Source organism: Capsella rubella, unplaced genomic scaffold (genome assembly GCF_000375325.1).
Source record: "Capsella rubella cultivar Monte Gargano unplaced genomic scaffold, Caprub1_0 scaffold_3, whole genome shotgun sequence".
Lineage (NCBI taxonomy): Eukaryota > Viridiplantae > Streptophyta > Magnoliopsida > Brassicales > Brassicaceae > Capsella > Capsella rubella.
The window spans coordinates 5,823,910-5,842,065 of record NW_006238921.1 but is presented as its reverse complement, the minus strand read 5'-3'; the positions used below and the strand labels follow the sequence as shown (position 1 = coordinate 5,842,065).

Here is an 18,156-nt window from a genome sequence, read left to right as displayed (position 1 = left end):
ATGTTAAACAAGAATAAATATTTCATACCATGTTTCCGCAACAACATGATGAGCTCGAAAACCAAGGAAAAGAGAGTATACCAGAATTGATATGTGCACACTCTTTAAATCAACATCGTATGACGACGGTATGAGTCAAATGTGGTAGAAACCGACGGTATGAGTCAAATGTGGTAGAAACAAAGTCACAAAGTACCAAAAATCCTACAACATCAGAGGAAAAAAAGATTTGATAGTAAACCGAGATGTTAATGATTTTGACGCAGAATCGGACCGGTTTAATGGCAAAGCAGTAATTTTAAAGAACGGGAACCTAATTTTGGTACTTGTCTTGTGTATCGCCGTCTCTCTCTCTCTCTTTGTTCACTCAAAAACCCTAGAGATTGATTGTAAAACCCTTTCTCTATCTCTTACACAGACACACCATTACAGTTCAACTCTAGTTTATTTGTTTTTGTCAACAATGTCTTCCAAAGGTCTGAAATCGCAGAAATCGACCAAGAGGAAGGTTACCGAAAGCTCCGACAAAGTCGATTCTCTGAAATCGAAGAAGCCAAAGCTTGTGTCTGAAGACCAAAATGGTAAACCTAAATTTGGTAAACCAAAGTCTGCTGGAGATAAGGAGCAGAACGTTTCACTATCGAAGAAGGAGCTTCGTGTACAAGCTAAGGTAAACTTTTTCTATGTCTGATGATTTAAGCCAAGTTGAATTAGAATTTGGTTTCTGGTTCTTGATGTGTTTTGGTTTCTGGCTCTTGATGTGTTTTGGCTTGGGTTGCAGGAGCTAGCACAAGCTAGGAAGAAGAAGAGGAAGCCTCATTACACTCTTGAGCAAGTATGTAGCTTTTTGTGAAATTGAGATTTCTGGCTTTAGTTATTGTTACAGAGGATTGATAAATTGTATTCCTCAAGCGTGTTCAGAGTATAATGGTTTCATCTTCATATTTTTCACTCTTGCAAACAAAATTAGTGTACTGATCACTCTTTCATACTATATGACCTAACAGGAGCTTGCATCTCTATGGGAGAAGATGAGGCGTCGTGACATTGGCAAAGAGGATCGATCGAAGTTAGTATACAATAAAGGATGCGTTAGATTCTCTGATTTTAAAAGTTTATATTCTGTTGATTAAACTCTCTTTTTTAAACTCTATTTGTTAGGCTAATATCTGAAGCTGTACGAAAGATGAAGGGGAAGATTCCAGAGATTGCAGTCTCACATGTTTCATCCCGTGTACTCCAGGTCTGTTTTTGCATTTTCGAGTTTTATGGAAAAGGCTACCAAATCCCTAAAGAACATATATCTTACAAATATTGGTTTTTTTTCTTCCATGTTACGTAGACCTGTGTGAAGTTTTGCTCACAAGCTGAAAAAGATGCTATGTTCACGGAACTCCAGCCAAACTTTCTTAACCTTGCTATTAACAAATATGCTATTCACTTTATACAGAAGATGTTGGATGGAGGTAAGGCTCTAGATTCAAGTTGAATATATACAGCTAGTTGCTTGCTTATAAAAACTGTTAATTTGAGGGATTTATTTGTGCAGCATCTAAGCAGCAGCTGGCAGCTTGTATATCCAGCCTCCGGGGACATGTTGCTTCTCTCCTCCGTCACGTGTTCGGATCTGCTGGTATGTAGGCTACTGTTGTAACATAGTTACGTTTCAACATATATATGATTTTGGACGACTTGCTTACACAAAATAATCTTATATGTCATATGAAGATGCACATAGCTTTTTCAGTTTCTTTTGAAGCTCACTTTTGCTTTGTTTTTTAATTTTCCTCGAGTTGTGGAGCATGCATACCATTTGGGATCTGCAGCACAAAAACAAGAACTTCTTGCAGAACTGTATTCTACAGAGCTTCAGTTGTTCAAGGGCTTGACCTCAGCTACCGAAAAAAGGTAAAATTTCATTTATCTTCATTGTCTTACTCTAGCGTATAAGAAATAGAGAAGCAAGGTCTCTTGTATTTTTTTTTTTATCTTGATATCTGGAGAGCTAGGAATCCATCAGCTTCCATTTTTGTTATTTGCGATGGTAATTACAAACTCGATATTACTATTTACTGTCATGAGTTGAACTTATATTAAGCGTTATTGAATGTGGTTCAGCGTGGTAGATATCATCGCTAAGCTAGGATTGCAAAAAGGCGCTGTTAACAGACACATGACTAAAATTATCCAACCAATTCTTGAGAAGGGAATTGTCGACCACACTATCACACACAAGTTGCTGATTGAATACCTGACAATAGCTGATAAGGTATATATATGTGAGTGAAATTTGATTTGCATTACATTGTTCTTATTATATACTAAGTGTATCTGTTTCCGTAGACTTCTGCTGCAGATGTGCTTCAGCTACTGACAGGCCCCCTTCTTTTGCGTATGGTTCATACTCGTGATGGTTCTAGGCTTGCCATGCTTTCTATCAAACATGGAAGCGCTAAGGTACACATTCTTTATTTTAAGTACTGAGTATCTTTTTTTCTTCTACTAGTTAACCGATAATTCAAGGTATTATTATGGGTGGGTTTCATTTGTATATCTCATAAGGTTTCTCTGGAACAGTTTGAACTGATTTCTTTTCTTTTGAAGTACTCAGAGCCTAAGTATTTCTTTCCCTTCTAATTGTTGTATATGTAGATCGTGATTTAAATGTAAATATCAAAACAAATTTGTAAACAGATTTCATGGTTGACATCCATTTTGACATCTAGTGGAAAGGATTGATGGTGGAGGTTTCATAGGAAACTTATAAGTTGAACTTTTGCTCTGTCTAAATCACATTTTCTTGCAGGAGAGAAAGAAGATTATCAGAGAAATGAAAGAGCGTGTTATAAAGATGGCTTCTGATCAGTTCGGAAGTATGGTAAGGAGGCCTTTAATTATTTTCATTTGGATTTACCACTTATAATCCTTCACTGTCGGTTTGTATTTGTCTTTCAGATAATAACCCCTTGTCTGTCTACCATGTATTCTCAGGTGCTTGCATGTATTTTTTCAATAGTTGATGACACAAAGCTCGTTTCCAAGGTAGTTTTACTGAGCCAAATAATAGATTGCTGGAATCTATATGCTTATGTTCTGAATCTTGTTCAACCATACACAGATAATTGTCCGTGAGCTTGAGCCCAGCCTAAAGGATCTTGTTATGGACAAGGTTTGTGCTCTTTATATATGAACATATTCTGAGAGGAAAGTTTACCTTATATTTTCTTGGATCTGATGACTTCTATTTTGTTATTTTCTTCCTTAACGTTTGCTTCAAAATTGTGTCTGCAGAATGGTAGGAGACCGCTATTGCAGCTTTTGCATCCGAATTCTTCACGTTATTTCAGCCATGATGATTTGGCCTCTCTTGATCTGTCTGTACCATCACTCTGCTCAATGGTATGAAGATATATATCCCCAACTATCTTGTCAATTAAAATGCTAGAATTATTCATTCTTCTGAATTTCTTTCTACTAAATATAAACCTGTCAATATTTTCCATTCAACTTCAGGATAAGTCAGAGATATCCTCTCAAACAAAGGATACAGATGGTAACGAATCTGGTGAGGAGACGAAGGATGAAGAAGAAGATACAGTAACCGAACATGGTGATAATGAAAAAAACGTCAAAGCTGCAGGTGGTAAAAAAGATCCCCTTGTGAGAAGACAGGAGTTGCTCGTCAACAGTGGCCTTGCTGAGGTGTGTGTGACGTGGTGACTCAGTTTTCAGTTTCTTGATTGTTTTTTTTAATACAATGTTTCAACTTTAGTTGTATTCCTTCTCATGGATCATTCTTGATTTGCTGCACAGAGGCTTATTGATGTGTGCGTGGAGAACGCTGAGGAATTCCTGAAGTCTAACTTTGGCAAAGAGGTCTTGTATGAGGTACTGAAATTTTTTTTCTCACATCTTTGGTCTGTTTTAGTTCTGTTATAAGGGATAAACAAATTCTTCAGTATAATAAAAAGGCATAGAATTTTTGGGAAACAAACAGAATCTGTAACCATTTAACTTGTAGATACCAATTTTTCACATAAAATATGTTAAGATAGGTACTCGTGTACTCTGATCTACCTTTGGGTAGATACTCGTATACTCTTAATCTACCTTTGGCTAGATAATCATAGTTTACCTTTCATAAGAGAGCTACTTTCATTCAATTTTTCTTGAAGTTCAACCACTCCTCTGATGAATTTTATGTCTTTATAACAATGCTAATTTCCAGTTTTTTTTCTTTCTTATTTATTGTCATGATCTTCTTCTTAGCTAATCTCTAGTCTTCCTCATTTTCACCTTTCTTTTGTATCAGATTGCAATTGGAGGCTCTGATGGTATTCTTTGCCCATCTCTGAGCGAGAAGCTGTGTGAGCTGTACGAAGCTATTAGCTCTGTAGCAGCAAAGCCGAAACCTCAAGAATCTAAGAAGGATTCAGAGCACATCTTGGAAAACTTTCACTCAAGTCGGACCATAAGAAGGCTTGTCTTGGATTGCCCTGGTTTTGCGTCCACTCTCTTTAAGAAGGCCTTGTCTGGAAAATGCCGGTCGTGGGCTGCAGGACACTGGTTAGTTAGCCTAATGACTCCTCTCATACATTCATTTATCTGCAAACAAGCAGCTTATTTTTTTTATTTTAAGTCTTGAAATCTTGTTCTGTTTTAAATCTCATCTTTTTTGCAGTTCAAAGATCCTATCTGCTTTCCTAGAGACTGAAGATCTTCAAGTTCGTGAGATGGCTAAAACAGAGCTTCAGGTGTTGGTGAATGAAGGTACTTTGAAAATGTCAGCAAGCAAAAAACCTGAATGAGGCAGCAGGCAGCATTGTTGAAACACTTGGCCCGGCTGTGTTCTCGACGAGTGCTTCTGAGACTAGAAAAGACCTTCAAATGTACACATACGATAGAATATAATGGAAGTAACAAAATGCGGTTTCAGTTTTTTCTTTCCCAACAGGTTACTAGGTTTCAGAATTGGGAATCTGGCCTTTGGCAAATTTTGTCCTTTCTTCTTCTGTAGTTTATCTTCCTGCAACGTTAAAACAGCGGTTACAAGAATGGCTCTTCTCGTAACTCAAACCCAATCGTCAATGGCCTTTGTTTTTTAAAGTTTATGATGTCATTGTCTCACATAGTTGGCTAGATTCTCATAATCCAGCTTACTTAGATTCTCATAATAAGGGACTACTATTGAATATTGAGCGGAGCTATGCATGTGGTTCACTGCTTAATCCCCTAGAGAATTGTGTAGTAACGTTTTGCTGCCAATACAATGATCAACATATGAAGTATGAACCATTACATGCCAAAATTTACAAAAAAAAATAAATGATGAAACTCTTAAGTCTCCCATCACAGTAAATATTACTCTTATGTAAAAACGTATTCTGTATATAACATTTTCTTTGTTCATTGACGCTCAAAATACATTGATAGATGTATATATATGTAAGAGAAGCTAAAGAAGAGTTAAACTAACAAGGGCGAAAGAAGAGACAGAGAACAGAAATATCATCCATGGCGATGCTTCTTCTCTTCCTACGCCAAAGCACCACAGCTCTCTCTACTAATCTCTTTGCGCTCTTTCTTCTCTCTTTGACTCCTCTTACTATCTCCACTGCCTCATCGTTCGTCATCACATCCCACATCTACAATACACACACATACATCGTTACACAGTTATACATGTGTTTATCAATCTTGATTTTGATACACAAATGTGAGTATATTGATACATTACCCCATCGGTGGCCAAGATGAGGAACTGGTCCTTATCGGTTATCTTTCGGTATGTTACTTCCGGTTCAGAGACTAAACCGAAGTCTTTAAGGCAGTAATCTCCGAATGCTCTTGAAACAGCTAAACCGAGTGATCCTCCATTCGGCATACCCACCCGGTACACTCCCGGTTCATCGTCTAGGCAGAACAATCGTCCATCCGATTGTTTAATCCGTTCTGCTTCCTCTGTTTTGATCACATACCGATTGTTAATTTCTACTTAATCGACTCTTTTCATCTGAATAGTTAAATTGTAAATATGGAAAGGCTTCTAGAATTATACCGGGAATGTTTGGTTTAAAGTCTACCGAGAGCTGAACCGGCACTAAACCGCTTCCGTCATCAGAAGTTGTTGCTAGTACAGCTCGTGAGTCACCAGCATTTGCTATAACAAGGTGATCACCCTTAAAATACCAAAAACAAAATTTAACATTTAGTAATGTTAAATACTCTCCAACTATCTTTTACATGGAATCTATATCAAAATGCCATGTAATGAATAGTTTTTGTATGGGTTACAAGAACATATATGTACCTGTAAAACAGCGGTTAGAGCGGTGCAGCCGCTGCAGTAAGAATCAATGGAAGGATTAATCTTGAGATCAAGATCGATGACGGAGAATGTTTTCAGGCAAGCTTGCTTCCAGAGATCCAACGGAGAGGAACATTCCGGCGACGATGATAAGGAAGCAAGAGTTTGTTGCCATTGGCAAAGCAGAGAAGATGGAAATGATTTTTTAACTCTTTTGGCTATCACATGTCCCCATGGTCCATGCCCATCAAACATGCCACAAAATGTTATATCTTCTTGGCATCCAAATCCCTTCATATTGTGTAACATAAAATTCATAAGCACAAGATTTAACTTCTTAACAACATATAAGATTGCTACATGTCGTGATTCCATTTCAACATATAATGTTATAACTATTATAATCCGTTACATGGAAAGAAGAATTACCTAACATATAGTTTTTTTTATATAAAGTGTACCTCCCAAACAATAGCACGATCTTGGTTGATTCCTTTCTCACCTCTATTAGAACAAATAGAGGTAAATCTCTTAGAAATTTCCGAGCTAACAAATCCCGAAGTACCGAGCAAACTCGAGTTCTTCTTCGAGTCTTTGATCATCGATTTTGCGATCTCTCTCCCTTTATCTTCATCTCCCGGAGGATTTTTGCCTTTCTTTGTCGATACGGTTCTCGCAAATCCATCCAAAAAAGCCGGTAAAAGCACCATACTTGAATTCTCTTATGATCCTACAAGTTACAATATATACACAACTTTAATTCGTAAGTTACAAATTGCTGCGAGTCATATCATGTGTGATAAGATAATTTAGGTATCTTTTGTGAACATGATTATTCTTTCAGCTTTTGAGTTACGTACGTGATGAAAAGAATAACCAAGAAAAAAAAAGAAAAGAGAAGAGCATCCAAAAACGAAAACAACAAGAGAAACAAAAAAAAGAAAGAATCGGAGGCTTAATTAATACCTTTTACTCGCTGGTGAAATAATGAATATTCTTGATCGGAGTTTCTCTGTTGAATATATTTATCATGTTTTGGTGTGGATTTACTAGTACTACTTATAAGCTTGGTGAATGGTCTCTATGACTCATCATCATCTTTCGCTTTCTCTCCGACTATTCTAATACATATGATATACACATATATACATTCTTTTTGCATGTCGATAAGGACACGTATATGTTTTGCATAAAGTTGACGACAGTTTTTTTCTTTAGTATATAATAATATAATTATAGTTGAATGTAACAAATGGGTTTATATATTTTGGTAGTTTTAAGAAACGCATATGTATTTTCCAATGATTAAATTGAATGCAACATATCCTTACATATCAAAATTTTGTTAGTTAGAAGGAACTAGGAAACTAAGAAATTATTTGTTCTACTCAAACATATCAAAATACACATGGACTAAGGAAACGATTCAAAATTACTAATCCGAAATCAAATTTACAATATATAAGCTAAAATTACATACTATACGTCTACATGACTTCGAGATCTTATGTATATATCGAAAATATATGTAAAAACCGTAAAGGAATAGGTATTACGGGAATGTTTGGCGAGTGAAAATGTTATTTCAACGCAAATCATCAAAACGCAAAATACAAAAAGAAAGGAAAATTATTATTGTTAGGGGTCAAATAGCACAATACACCAAACAAAAAAAGCGTTACAACAACCATAGAGAGAATAGCCAATCAAAGTTTCCCTAATTGATGTCACGTCATATACTAATAAGAAGCTTAAGACCGACAAGTGAATAAATTATAGCTGGTTAATACACCTCATTAGGATAGAGATGTATAAATTTGAATATTAAGAAAAATGTCTATATAGATTAAATGTGGATGTGAAAGAAAGTGAATAAACTATTGTTATAACGATTGTGGTGGTATATAAAAAAATGATATCATGTGGGGTTTGTTAAACAATAAGCACTTGTCCAAAAAAAGTTGTGGCTGTGAGAGGTTCTCGAATCTAAAAGCTAATGGGTAAGTAAGTGCCTTTGATCCGAAACAACTCTTTATGTCTTTATATGTGTTTTACATCTTGTCAAATGATGAAATGATACGTTCCTATCATTCAAATGTGATAAATTAAAAAAATAAAACCGACATAGTTACGATTGATGTACATGTAAAAGTAAAACTCACGCAAACTTATATTATAAATTGTAGAAACGTTGAATATTAGCTAGTCGACTATAATAATTTTGTATAGCCGAGTTTTTTTAGGTCGTAATCCAGACTATTCAATAAGAAATTAGTGTACAATACCGTTTTAGTGCTGCAATGACTAAGGACCTAAAATAGCTAACTAATTCTAAGAAAGCCATGCATTACAATAAGATTGTAATCTTTTTTTTTATATAACGTTCAAGGGTTATATAAGAGAAGATCAGCTTTCACTTCGCACCAATAATATGGAGATAATATATGCAATAAAGACGTAGGATCGTATGATTTTTTTACGTGAATGTATATAATCTCACATGTATAAGGTTTTCTATTGTCTTTAAATCACTTTGATTTGTCTTTTAATTTGCTTTCTTTCCACTTTATTAACTAATTTATACATATGTGATATGTCATATATGCATAATTATTTTATCCAATATAGAATTAAAATCTATGCCTAATTATGATGTGGGCTAGTGCATATGTTAGATTTTATACATCTCCACTTGGCTAGATTTCTTAGGTAATCCATAGATATCAGTGCTTACGACTTTAGTTAATATTTAAGTGTGCATAATTATTAAAATTATTAAGAGTGCGGACTTGCTTGGGGTGGGTGGTAATAATATTATTATGAAAAAAATGTTGTATAAAATATGGAAAAAGATAATATTAACTAATTTGCACTAGATGGAATATGCTTAATGCATGGTCACAAATGTAGCAAACTAATAAATCACATCTAATTCTTACTTAGGAAACCTTGAAAAATAAGATCAGCTGAATCACATGCACCCAAACCAAGTTACAACACCAAGATTTAGTTTGATTGCATTTAGTTTTTATAAGTAATAACAAATTTGGCTTCAAATATTAATACTCTTTGACCATTTTATATGAAAAGTTCAATTTCGATTAATATTTTTGCTTGTTTCCGGTTTCATTTACTTTTAGAAGAGCAGAGGCCTTCAAAACGGTATAAGCACTTTTTCATATATACAGTATATAAGTTGTATGGATAAAATATTTGATCACCAAATCCTCCACATGCTACTACTACTTTTTCTATCTTTGAATTTTCTTTTGAGAGTTGAGAGACATAACAGACAAATAGATACAAACAGTCTTAAACAAAATACGACACAACAGGGAGATGCGATGCAAGTGGTAAAGCTGGAGTTGTTTGATTTAGAGGCAACCAAAGAAAAGACCCAAAGTCATTGTCACATCACACCACATATTGATTCACATGGCACCTCGTGGAACCCGACACCGACATTATATTATTCTGTCTTTCATCGCATACTTACAAATCATTGATGTTCGTGACAAATTCAAAATGTATAGGATAGTAAAAATATACGAAAGAACCTCTGTTATTTCTTTTTTACTTTACCTCGGAAGAGAGAAACCAAAAATATAGCAAAATGGCTTCTCTTCGGAGTTCCCTCCTGTTTCCATATATCATATCCCTATACAATCATCTTTTAATTCTTTCTCATAAACAGATGAGATTGAAATGGTTAAAAGGTGGCAATGAAATATTCTTCGTGTAGAGTGACCACTGAATAAAATCCGCGACCAAGAATTAAGGTATGATGATCTCAATGGAAGACTTGAGGGGAGGCGTAGTATTCACTTTCATTGAAGACAGGTCTTAGATCTTCTTTACACATGAAATCTAAAGGGAATGAGACGAGATGTCCCTTTACTGACTTTAGTCTGTCCATTGGATCGCTTCTCTTGATGTCTCCGTTATGATAAGATTCCAGCTTCTCGGGTGCTATTCCTAAGTCAATCGTTGTGTGTCCCAGTTTCTCTTTCCAATACGATATGCCTTGTCTGAAGGCCATTCTGCATATATATATCCAAAGAGGTTTCACGTCCCAAGGCCATGGATCAAATCATAGTCTTAAAATTATTTCGTGTAGAGAGGAATTCTTTTCAAGCTTAAGTTCAGTACGTAACATAATGATAGTGTCCAAAGGTGGAAAAAGAAAAGATACAACGGAATTGTACCTTGAATGGATGAGATCATTGGGCACACAAGAGAAGACATCCTGATATATCATTGTGTTTGTCTGTGTTGGGATAAATAAGCGCACAGGTTATATCGGGCCAATGGAAAAATAAAAATTTCACCATGTTATCACGTTGCTAACCTTTGCAGTTGCCATCCATATATCCTTGTAGGTTGAATCAGAGACGGGATCAATAATCTGATCAATCTACAAAGAAATAATCGAAGATCATATTTTAGCATAAAAAGCTTGAGAAGCATTTATAGTCTTAAGACCCTATTCAATCACAATCAATGTTAAAGTTCGGCAAGGTTTAGATCATCTTTCATCATTTGGTCTAAGTACAAGAATACTTTCCATTGCTTTTGAAGTTTTAAATCTGCTTATATACGGATATCTCATAAACAACTTCGTAAGAAAATTATAGAGAGAATAAAAGATATGATACAAACCTCTCCACTACGAAGTCCAAGGTGCTCGGACCACAGAGAGAGCCTCAGACTTGAAGAAAATTTTCCAGCCTTCCATGGCTTTCCTGCCATGCGGGAATCTACTAACTCTGTGTCTTCGATTAGTACTCCAATCTGATATAGAGCATAGAGACGCATGTTACAATTTTTAATGTTCAGTATACATTTGACACTAAAAAAACTTCTTCAGCATACATTAGCCTCAACTATAAACTCTGCTATAACGTGTTGAGATATCTATACTTAATTTTCCTCCCACCAACAAAAGAAAACAAAAGCTTTTTCCTAAAAACTACTTCCATATAGAGTGTTGGAAATCAATGTTTAGAACAATAAAGCACGTAAGTATAAAATATGACCTCCGAATCCCTTGAGCCAAGTAAACTCCGATCGTTGATATTGGCAGATCCAATCAATGCGGCGCGGTCATCAATTATCATGATTTTACTGTGAACATACACCTGCATTGAGAGAAAGATTTAGCATTCACGTTTTTCTTACTCACCACCACTACGTTTAAACACATGTATAACAGGCATCCTATATGGGTTGTGACCACAAAAAAAGGTAGTAATGCGCAGATATAACCCATGAATGATAGAGTTGTTACCTGACTAGTGGCGACAGGTCCATCCTCAGAAAGTTTACCATATGCCCTAAGGCCATAGAAGGAAATATAATCATGAGCCTTTGGGCCAATAGTATTGTAAAGATTATTCAGTATTGAGTTCTGTCCCCTGTATATGGTTCGATACTGCCAATGCATTATGGCTCTAACAGATGCTGCACCACTGTCGTCAATACCTCCCTGGCAGGCGTATACGTCGGTTAAGAAAATTGCAACTCAGGGGAATTTTTTTAAACAGAATACAGTTTTCTAGATGAAACTAACCTGGAAACCTGGGAGGAGAGGTATAACAACAACAACCCTGAAACTTTTCTTCTCGTTATGAGCACGCAAAATCCTCTTGTACAATGCTTCTAAGACACGGTTCTTTATTGTGTCATCTCCAGAAAGTCCTGATATGAAAAACTGATTCTAGAAGCACAATGCACACCATACAAACAGTAGTCAGAAAAATGAAGAGAATGTGAACCTATGGCCACTCCTACAGTTTCAAGAATCAAGTAACTTGTATATCTGAAATATAAAGTATGAATGAGCTGCAAGGTGGATTTTTGTAGGAGCAAGGTTATAGCGCTTTTACTTAATGCTAAGATGGCAGGTTGTTCCATGATACTCTAAATGATGCTTTAGCCATTGGTCTATCAAATTGAACTCATGCAAACCCGAGATTCCATGGAAAATAAGCTAATACCTCAATGTAGATAAAATGTTCAGCTTTGTCAATGAGAGAACGGTAAGCAGAATGGATACTCTCTTCAACTTGGCTTGTTCCAGCAGACCACTGACTGACACTTCGTATAATCTGAAAACAGGTTCAATCAGTGCTAAATGTTGAAGGGAAATAATAACTTTTTATCACGAGAAAATTTCAAAAGGTAAGCTGAAGGCAAGAAATAAACAGAATAGGATCCTAAGCCAACAGCATCAGCTCTATTTAAATTTGAAAGTCAATAGATAGTTGATTTAAATAAACTTCCATAACACCCACCTGACAGCGGCATGAAGTTCTCGGACCAACTTGCCCAGTCTCATCTGGTGACCCAACCGGATAGTCACGTTCTTGTGGTTCCCACCACTCTGAATCTATTGCATTAGAACCACGTTTTGCTACTGGAAGATCTAGCCCATTACGATCATCTACAAACCCCCTCATAGGAGTATCTCCATCAACTGGTTCAACTCTCGATTTACGGAAAGAGAAAGGACCATTTCTATTGTTTGTTCCATTTTCTTTATGCCCCCCACTCGAACCATCCTGATCAACAGGTTCTTGAGGCAAAAGTAAAGGAATGTCCTGCAAAGATGATCTAGAAGAGAACGAATCATCTCTTCTAATCCCTTTAATGCTGTCTTCGTCTTTATTGCATTCAATGTTTGACTCCTCTTGCCTTCCCATGTAGTGGGGTATAACCATGTGATGCTGGGGCATAAGAAGCGGAATTGAATCCTCATATGGTGCTTTGTTTCTCTGAAATAACCATTGGTTATCATGTGGCAAGAAAAACAAACAGATAGAAGAAATTTTAAGAAGTCTGGATGAACCTTAGCATAATTCCAGCGTTGAACAAAGTGCCTAGCCACGTCACGGCAAGGTGGTCCCCATAAAGCACAATGCACGTCATGCCAAGGCATCCGTGGATGTTTTCTACGGTCTAATTCATCTTTAAGAGCATCCTCCCAAGTATTGGGTTCAGACTCTCTGGAGAAATTAAACACTATTTAGAGGGTGGAATTGGGAATGTGAAGCGAATAATGGACATCCTAATTTGTATTCAATGTCGAAAATCTAATTGGGTGGATACGCACCGAATAGTTTACCTTCAAACATCACAGCTTAAATTTACTTGCTAGTGATAAAAAGGTTCTTCTTAAGATTCAACTTGGTGTGAAAGACTTTACATCTCAAAATGAACTCTTTATTCACAATGATAAATCTGTTAGTACTCATGTTAAAGATGGAAATTTTTACCTGGGGTTATAATAGTCCTTTCCAGGCCATGTCACAGATGGGTTATCTCCAACTTTATGTTCAAACGTGTCATACCGGCCAAAACACAAGTCCAGCCCTCCAATAAAGCAAACCTGATTATCGACGATGACGAGTTTTTCATGGTGAGACCTACAAAGACATATGGACTAATCATTACGCTTACCATTTATATTTGTTGTCACTATGAGCTTTAAAAGTGCAAATGATCTAACCCAGAAAGATAAACTAGAAAGAAAGCATTGTGACATATTTGAGTGATATATTAGAACTGTCCAACCATATCATACCAGAGGTAGACACCACTTGAGAAATGATCAGGATAACGAAGTACCCTCACATTCTCATGAATGCCAAGAAGCCTCCGTTTGCTATATACACTGTTGATTTTTAAAGCAAGAGCAACCTCTTTGTAGAGAAGGATGTATATCTGAAATAATAGTAATAAGTCACTAATAACCCAATGAAAATTCACACACCGCAATGAAATTTCTCATGTCTACCTGAAGTAGAAGAATGTAAAGAATATGAACAGACTTTTAAAATTAGAAATGTCCGGGTCCAGAATCAAAGTAAGTAAACATAGAAAATCGAAGTCAGCATTCAATTTTCACCAAGATTAAACTAGCACTGAATAAATTAAACTGGACCAAAAAGTCAATTAAAAATAAAGCCAATTGTTGAGTGGTCAGGAAAAATCATGATCACAGCCAAATTTACTTATCTTAACCAAATTTTCAACAAGTATAAGCAAAAAATATGGCTCTTTTAAGAACTTAAAAACATTCTCTGCAAGATCACACAATAAGTTATACAAGGCATGCTACCTGAACTCCTTGCTTAGCTTTATTCTCCAACAAGTTATCAAGTCTGGCAGAAGTATGCGAGTCAAAAGGGCGCCTAAGATAGAGTTCTGGGCACACCCACCAGCCACAGATGAAAATCTATAAGAAAAAAAGAAAAAAAAAAGATTAGATGAAAATTTACAAGTTTCAACACATCATCCATCTCCACAGCCAGAAGTGGAAAGTGGTAAGACCTCAGATTTAGCATTTTCAATGGCTGCAGCAATGGCTGCAAAAGCTGCTCCACCATCTATAAACCATTGCGCCTGACTTCCATCATCCGTCAAACCCCTTGGGGGAGCATATGAGCCAAAGCGATGGGGATGGCACCAACCCTCAGGAGGTCTAAGCGCAGCATCGTTGATAGAAATCACCCAATCTTTAACTTTTCCACTACTCTTTGCCCTTATTCTTATACTCCGGTTTCCAGATGTTACCTGGTATATTATAACAAAAGTTAAAAGCATGGATTATTCATAACTTCCTTAACACCTGCCCCCAGAAATACTTATTCAGCAAAAGAGAGGTAAAAGACTGAGGATAATTCAATTTTTAAACTTATAAAGAAGAATTCAGTGGGCTCCCACTTTAATTGACTACACAAGGAATATCCTAATATCCTAATCTTCTTAAATATCAATTTCCCACTGTGTAACTGATCCGATAGTTAGTGTTCATGCATAATATATATAAAGTTAGGAAATATAACTTATACAATCTACTTTAGTTTCTATTAAGCGTAAAAGAAATAGATTATCAAACAGGGGGTATTAAAAATATAAAACATTATCAAGAAAGTTTATTTAGATGGAGTAAGCATACATATATGATATAACTGATTAAAAGATAAGTCGAATAGTAACTGCTAACCTTAAATGCATGCCGCAAAGGATTATGATCCTTCAGTTCTACTGCTAGTGATACATCCACACCATCATTTCCATTAGAAACTGGTAGGACATCAAAAACAATTATATCTAATAGCTTAGCATCAAATGGATCTTCCAATAAGGCGAGAAAACCAGGCTTTAGTACCCCCCACACCTGTACTGGAGAAAAAAAAGAAACCTTAGATACCATCTTGTCGTCACATTAATTTTGAATGTCTGATCAGGAACAAAAGACATGAATTGTAAAAGGAGACAACTGCAATTTATAGGATTCTCATTAAAGAACATAAGGATCTACAGTCGAGTTAGAAAAACAAATTATACTTCTTCAAACTTAATATCTCACCACAGCACAACACATCTCCAGTAAGACTAGAGTAGTAACACATTTTGTCATAAAAAAATAAATACTAAAGATGGAATCTATTACTTCTGATAAATAAGTTTTTCTTAAGCGGCAAAGCAAGAGTAAAAGAGGGGACACGAGTAACAAAAGAACACGTAAAAAAAGCGCACGAGTCACCCCAATAAAAACTCCAGAGGTAAACCAATTTTTCATAGGAAAATACAAACTACACGAGTATGAGAAAGAAATGAGAATTTCCATACCTTTTGCCAGTTATCATTGCAGCAACAGAACCAACAGCATCCACAGCATCTACTGGAATCATCATCACTCTTTGAAAATTTTGGTAGATGTTTGACCATAATATAGTCTTCTTTCAATTTGGGCCCATACTCTGGTGAGAATGACAACATCGAGACCTCCAAAAACCTGCAAACCTATATTAGGCATTTAGCATTTAACCTATGCATGCAAGCCTCAGAAATAGAATGATGCTCGATATGTACGAGAATAAAAGCTTGAAATAAACATTCAATATACTCAGATTATCAAGCTATAATAGAAGAGAAAACAACCCTTGACATAACTAGGTATTGACTATGATCACAGCGAAAATAAATTATACAAACATACCTCCCGTGAATTGACGATATCAAGATTCCCTAAAAAATGATTCAAATATTCTTGCATCGCATGCTTTCCTCTAACTGATATGGACTGCTGTCTTCCCAAAGGACGAATGACTGGCAAAGCAGCGCTTGAGGGAACATCTCTGAACAAAACAGCCTACTCGTTAGAATATAATAGCATTTGTTGGAAGGGTATAGGCGCACTTCAGCAACTTATCCAACCAAAAATAATGCCAACAGGTCTGACCTATTTTTGGCACTCTCATCTTGATGAAGTGGAACTTCATCAGCATCTTCATCTTGCACAATGGGTGCATGATCCCCTATTCCTAGATTTTGAAGCCATTCTTTAACCTTTAATGTGATATTCGAAAGAAACTACATCAAAACTTGATGCAACATCAAGTATGCAATAATAAACAAATTAGAAACAGACCAGGGAAACAAAAACTAGTAGAAACAAACCTGTTCCTGCTTCTCGTGAATCTCTTCAATAAATGCACGTTTCTTCAATGCAAAATGCAAATAAAATACTTGAGATGCTTTCTTCACAAGTTGCCACTTGAACTGTTACATTAAACCGCTATAAGTTAGGACTCAAGAATTTCAAAGTAATTTTATAGAAAGCTCCACTAAAATAATTAGCACCATGTCCACTAAAGTAAGGAGAAACATATAAACATATAAACATATAAACACATGCATATCAGTTTCGGGCTTCCCATGTGTATATTTCAACCAAATAATACCAAGCAAAGGTCTCAAACTTGAAGATTCAAAAGGGTCGTCTGTGAATGTTGTATAAAGGATTATATGAACCCAAAAAAACGAAGAATCCAAAGAATTTAGTTGCTACTTCAATCAATATGCAGTCTTGGCAGTAAAAAAAAGTGCATAGAATTGCTTGTACGACTAGGATATGAACCGAGCAAATCCAAGCAAACTGATTGAACAAAGTCCCGATCATCTTCCGCCGTAACCAAAACCAATTTGAAAAATCCGATTATAATCCTAGCACCTACAGCATCAGGCAGAGAGAAAGAAAGAGATGGACTCGCCTGCTTGTATTGGCACTCAATGGTGTAAGACAATAGTACAGGGCTGATATCGCCAGCATCAGGCCGAGAGACGGAGACAATAACTGCCTTGGGCAATTCTTCAAAAATACGATTACACTCCTGCGTAGGAGCCGGCGCGAAAGAGAAGAGAGAAGAGACCATAGAAGGAAACTGCTCAGGCTGCATCTGAAAGTAGCGTCCTCCACCACTGGCGGGAGACATCAACTGCTCAGATGCCATTTTTCTGATCTCTTCAAACCTCGAATTACTCAATTCGATCGCTGAATTCGAGATATAGCAAGACAAAATCCTCCGATGAGAAACCGAGATGCTGATTATATATATACCCACCGGGAATTCCGATGAGAAACCGATCAATCAGTCAATCAGAAGAACAAAATCGTTTGAAGATCTAGAACGCAATGGATCACAAAGGAAGAAAAATCTGAAGGAAAATTCAAAAATCGGTGGGGGAGAGAGAGAGATAGAAACACACACACGGTGTTTGGTTTTTTGATTACAGGTTGCACGAAGAAAGCAAAGTGAACATGATGATGATGAACTACGTTCGACTTTGACCTCTCTTTTTTTCCTTTTTTGTGCCGGATACTCCGATACTGGCCGGATCCAAATATTGTTGTTATTAAGTTTTCTACATTACTGTAAGTTATCAATTAGTATAAATCTTATACTGTGTGTAGAAAATTATCAGTTCTTTCTTTTTATAGGCTTGATATTATCTCAAATTTTATTAGGAAATTTTGGTAAAAACTTTCAACCCTCCCAAAG

General features: G+C 36.2%; 3 protein-coding genes across 5 annotated transcripts; 1 reads left to right on the top strand and 2 right to left on the bottom strand.

Annotated features, from left to right (window-relative positions):
• Window positions 1-358: 358 nt before the first annotated feature.
• LOC17891009 (pumilio homolog 24) lies at window positions 359-5,127 on the top strand. Its single transcript, XM_006297125.2, has 17 exons — window positions 359-670; window positions 782-835; window positions 1,008-1,069; window positions 1,162-1,243; window positions 1,343-1,466; window positions 1,550-1,633; window positions 1,794-1,908; window positions 2,119-2,269; window positions 2,344-2,457; window positions 2,807-2,878; window positions 2,992-3,042; window positions 3,119-3,169; window positions 3,292-3,399; window positions 3,514-3,702; window positions 3,814-3,888; window positions 4,313-4,566; window positions 4,682-5,127. The coding sequence occupies exons 1-17, from the start codon at window positions 464-466 to the stop codon at window positions 4,806-4,808; spliced, it is 1,920 nt and encodes a 639-aa protein (XP_006297187.1). The 5' UTR covers window positions 359-463; the 3' UTR covers window positions 4,809-5,127.
• A 181-nt stretch (window positions 5,128-5,308) lies between these two features.
• Window positions 5,309-7,407, bottom strand: LOC17893271 (probable protein phosphatase 2C 41). 2 transcript variants are annotated; one of them, XM_006297971.2, is made up of 6 exons: window positions 7,274-7,407; window positions 6,769-7,037; window positions 6,311-6,598; window positions 6,059-6,179; window positions 5,738-5,961; window positions 5,309-5,645 (listed from the first exon to the last, which is right to left on the bottom strand). In XM_006297971.2, the coding sequence occupies exons 2-6, from the start codon at window positions 7,015-7,017 to the stop codon at window positions 5,472-5,474; spliced, it is 1,056 nt and encodes a 351-aa protein (XP_006298033.1). In that variant the 5' UTR covers window positions 7,018-7,037; window positions 7,274-7,407; the 3' UTR covers window positions 5,309-5,471. The 2 variants fall into 2 exon arrangements, with proteins under 2 accessions (XP_006298033.1, XP_023641256.1); XM_023785488.1 differs by lacking the exon at window positions 7,274-7,407 and having other exon boundaries at window positions 6,737-6,864.
• Window positions 7,408-9,750: 2,343 nt separating this feature from the next.
• LOC17891999 (phospholipase D zeta 1) lies at window positions 9,751-17,986 on the bottom strand. Of its 2 annotated transcripts, XM_006298982.2 has the most exons (20): window positions 17,368-17,986; window positions 16,775-16,876; window positions 16,557-16,663; window positions 16,314-16,452; window positions 15,944-16,117; window positions 15,315-15,488; window positions 14,639-14,881; window positions 14,427-14,543; window positions 13,890-14,029; window positions 13,582-13,731; window positions 13,155-13,311; window positions 12,601-13,080; window positions 12,304-12,414; window positions 11,877-12,023; window positions 11,595-11,792; window positions 11,344-11,445; window positions 10,967-11,098; window positions 10,656-10,721; window positions 10,513-10,574; window positions 9,751-10,347 (listed from the first exon to the last, which is right to left on the bottom strand). In XM_006298982.2, exons 1-20 carry the CDS (start codon window positions 17,605-17,607, stop codon window positions 10,098-10,100), a joined length of 3,291 nt encoding a protein of 1,096 aa, XP_006299044.1. In that variant the 5' UTR covers window positions 17,608-17,986; the 3' UTR covers window positions 9,751-10,097. The 2 variants fall into 2 exon arrangements, with proteins under 2 accessions (XP_006299044.1, XP_023641666.1); XM_023785898.1 differs by lacking the exons at window positions 16,557-16,663; window positions 16,775-16,876; window positions 17,368-17,986 and having other exon boundaries at window positions 15,944-16,109; window positions 16,314-16,410.
• Window positions 17,987-18,156: the final 170 nt, after the last annotated feature.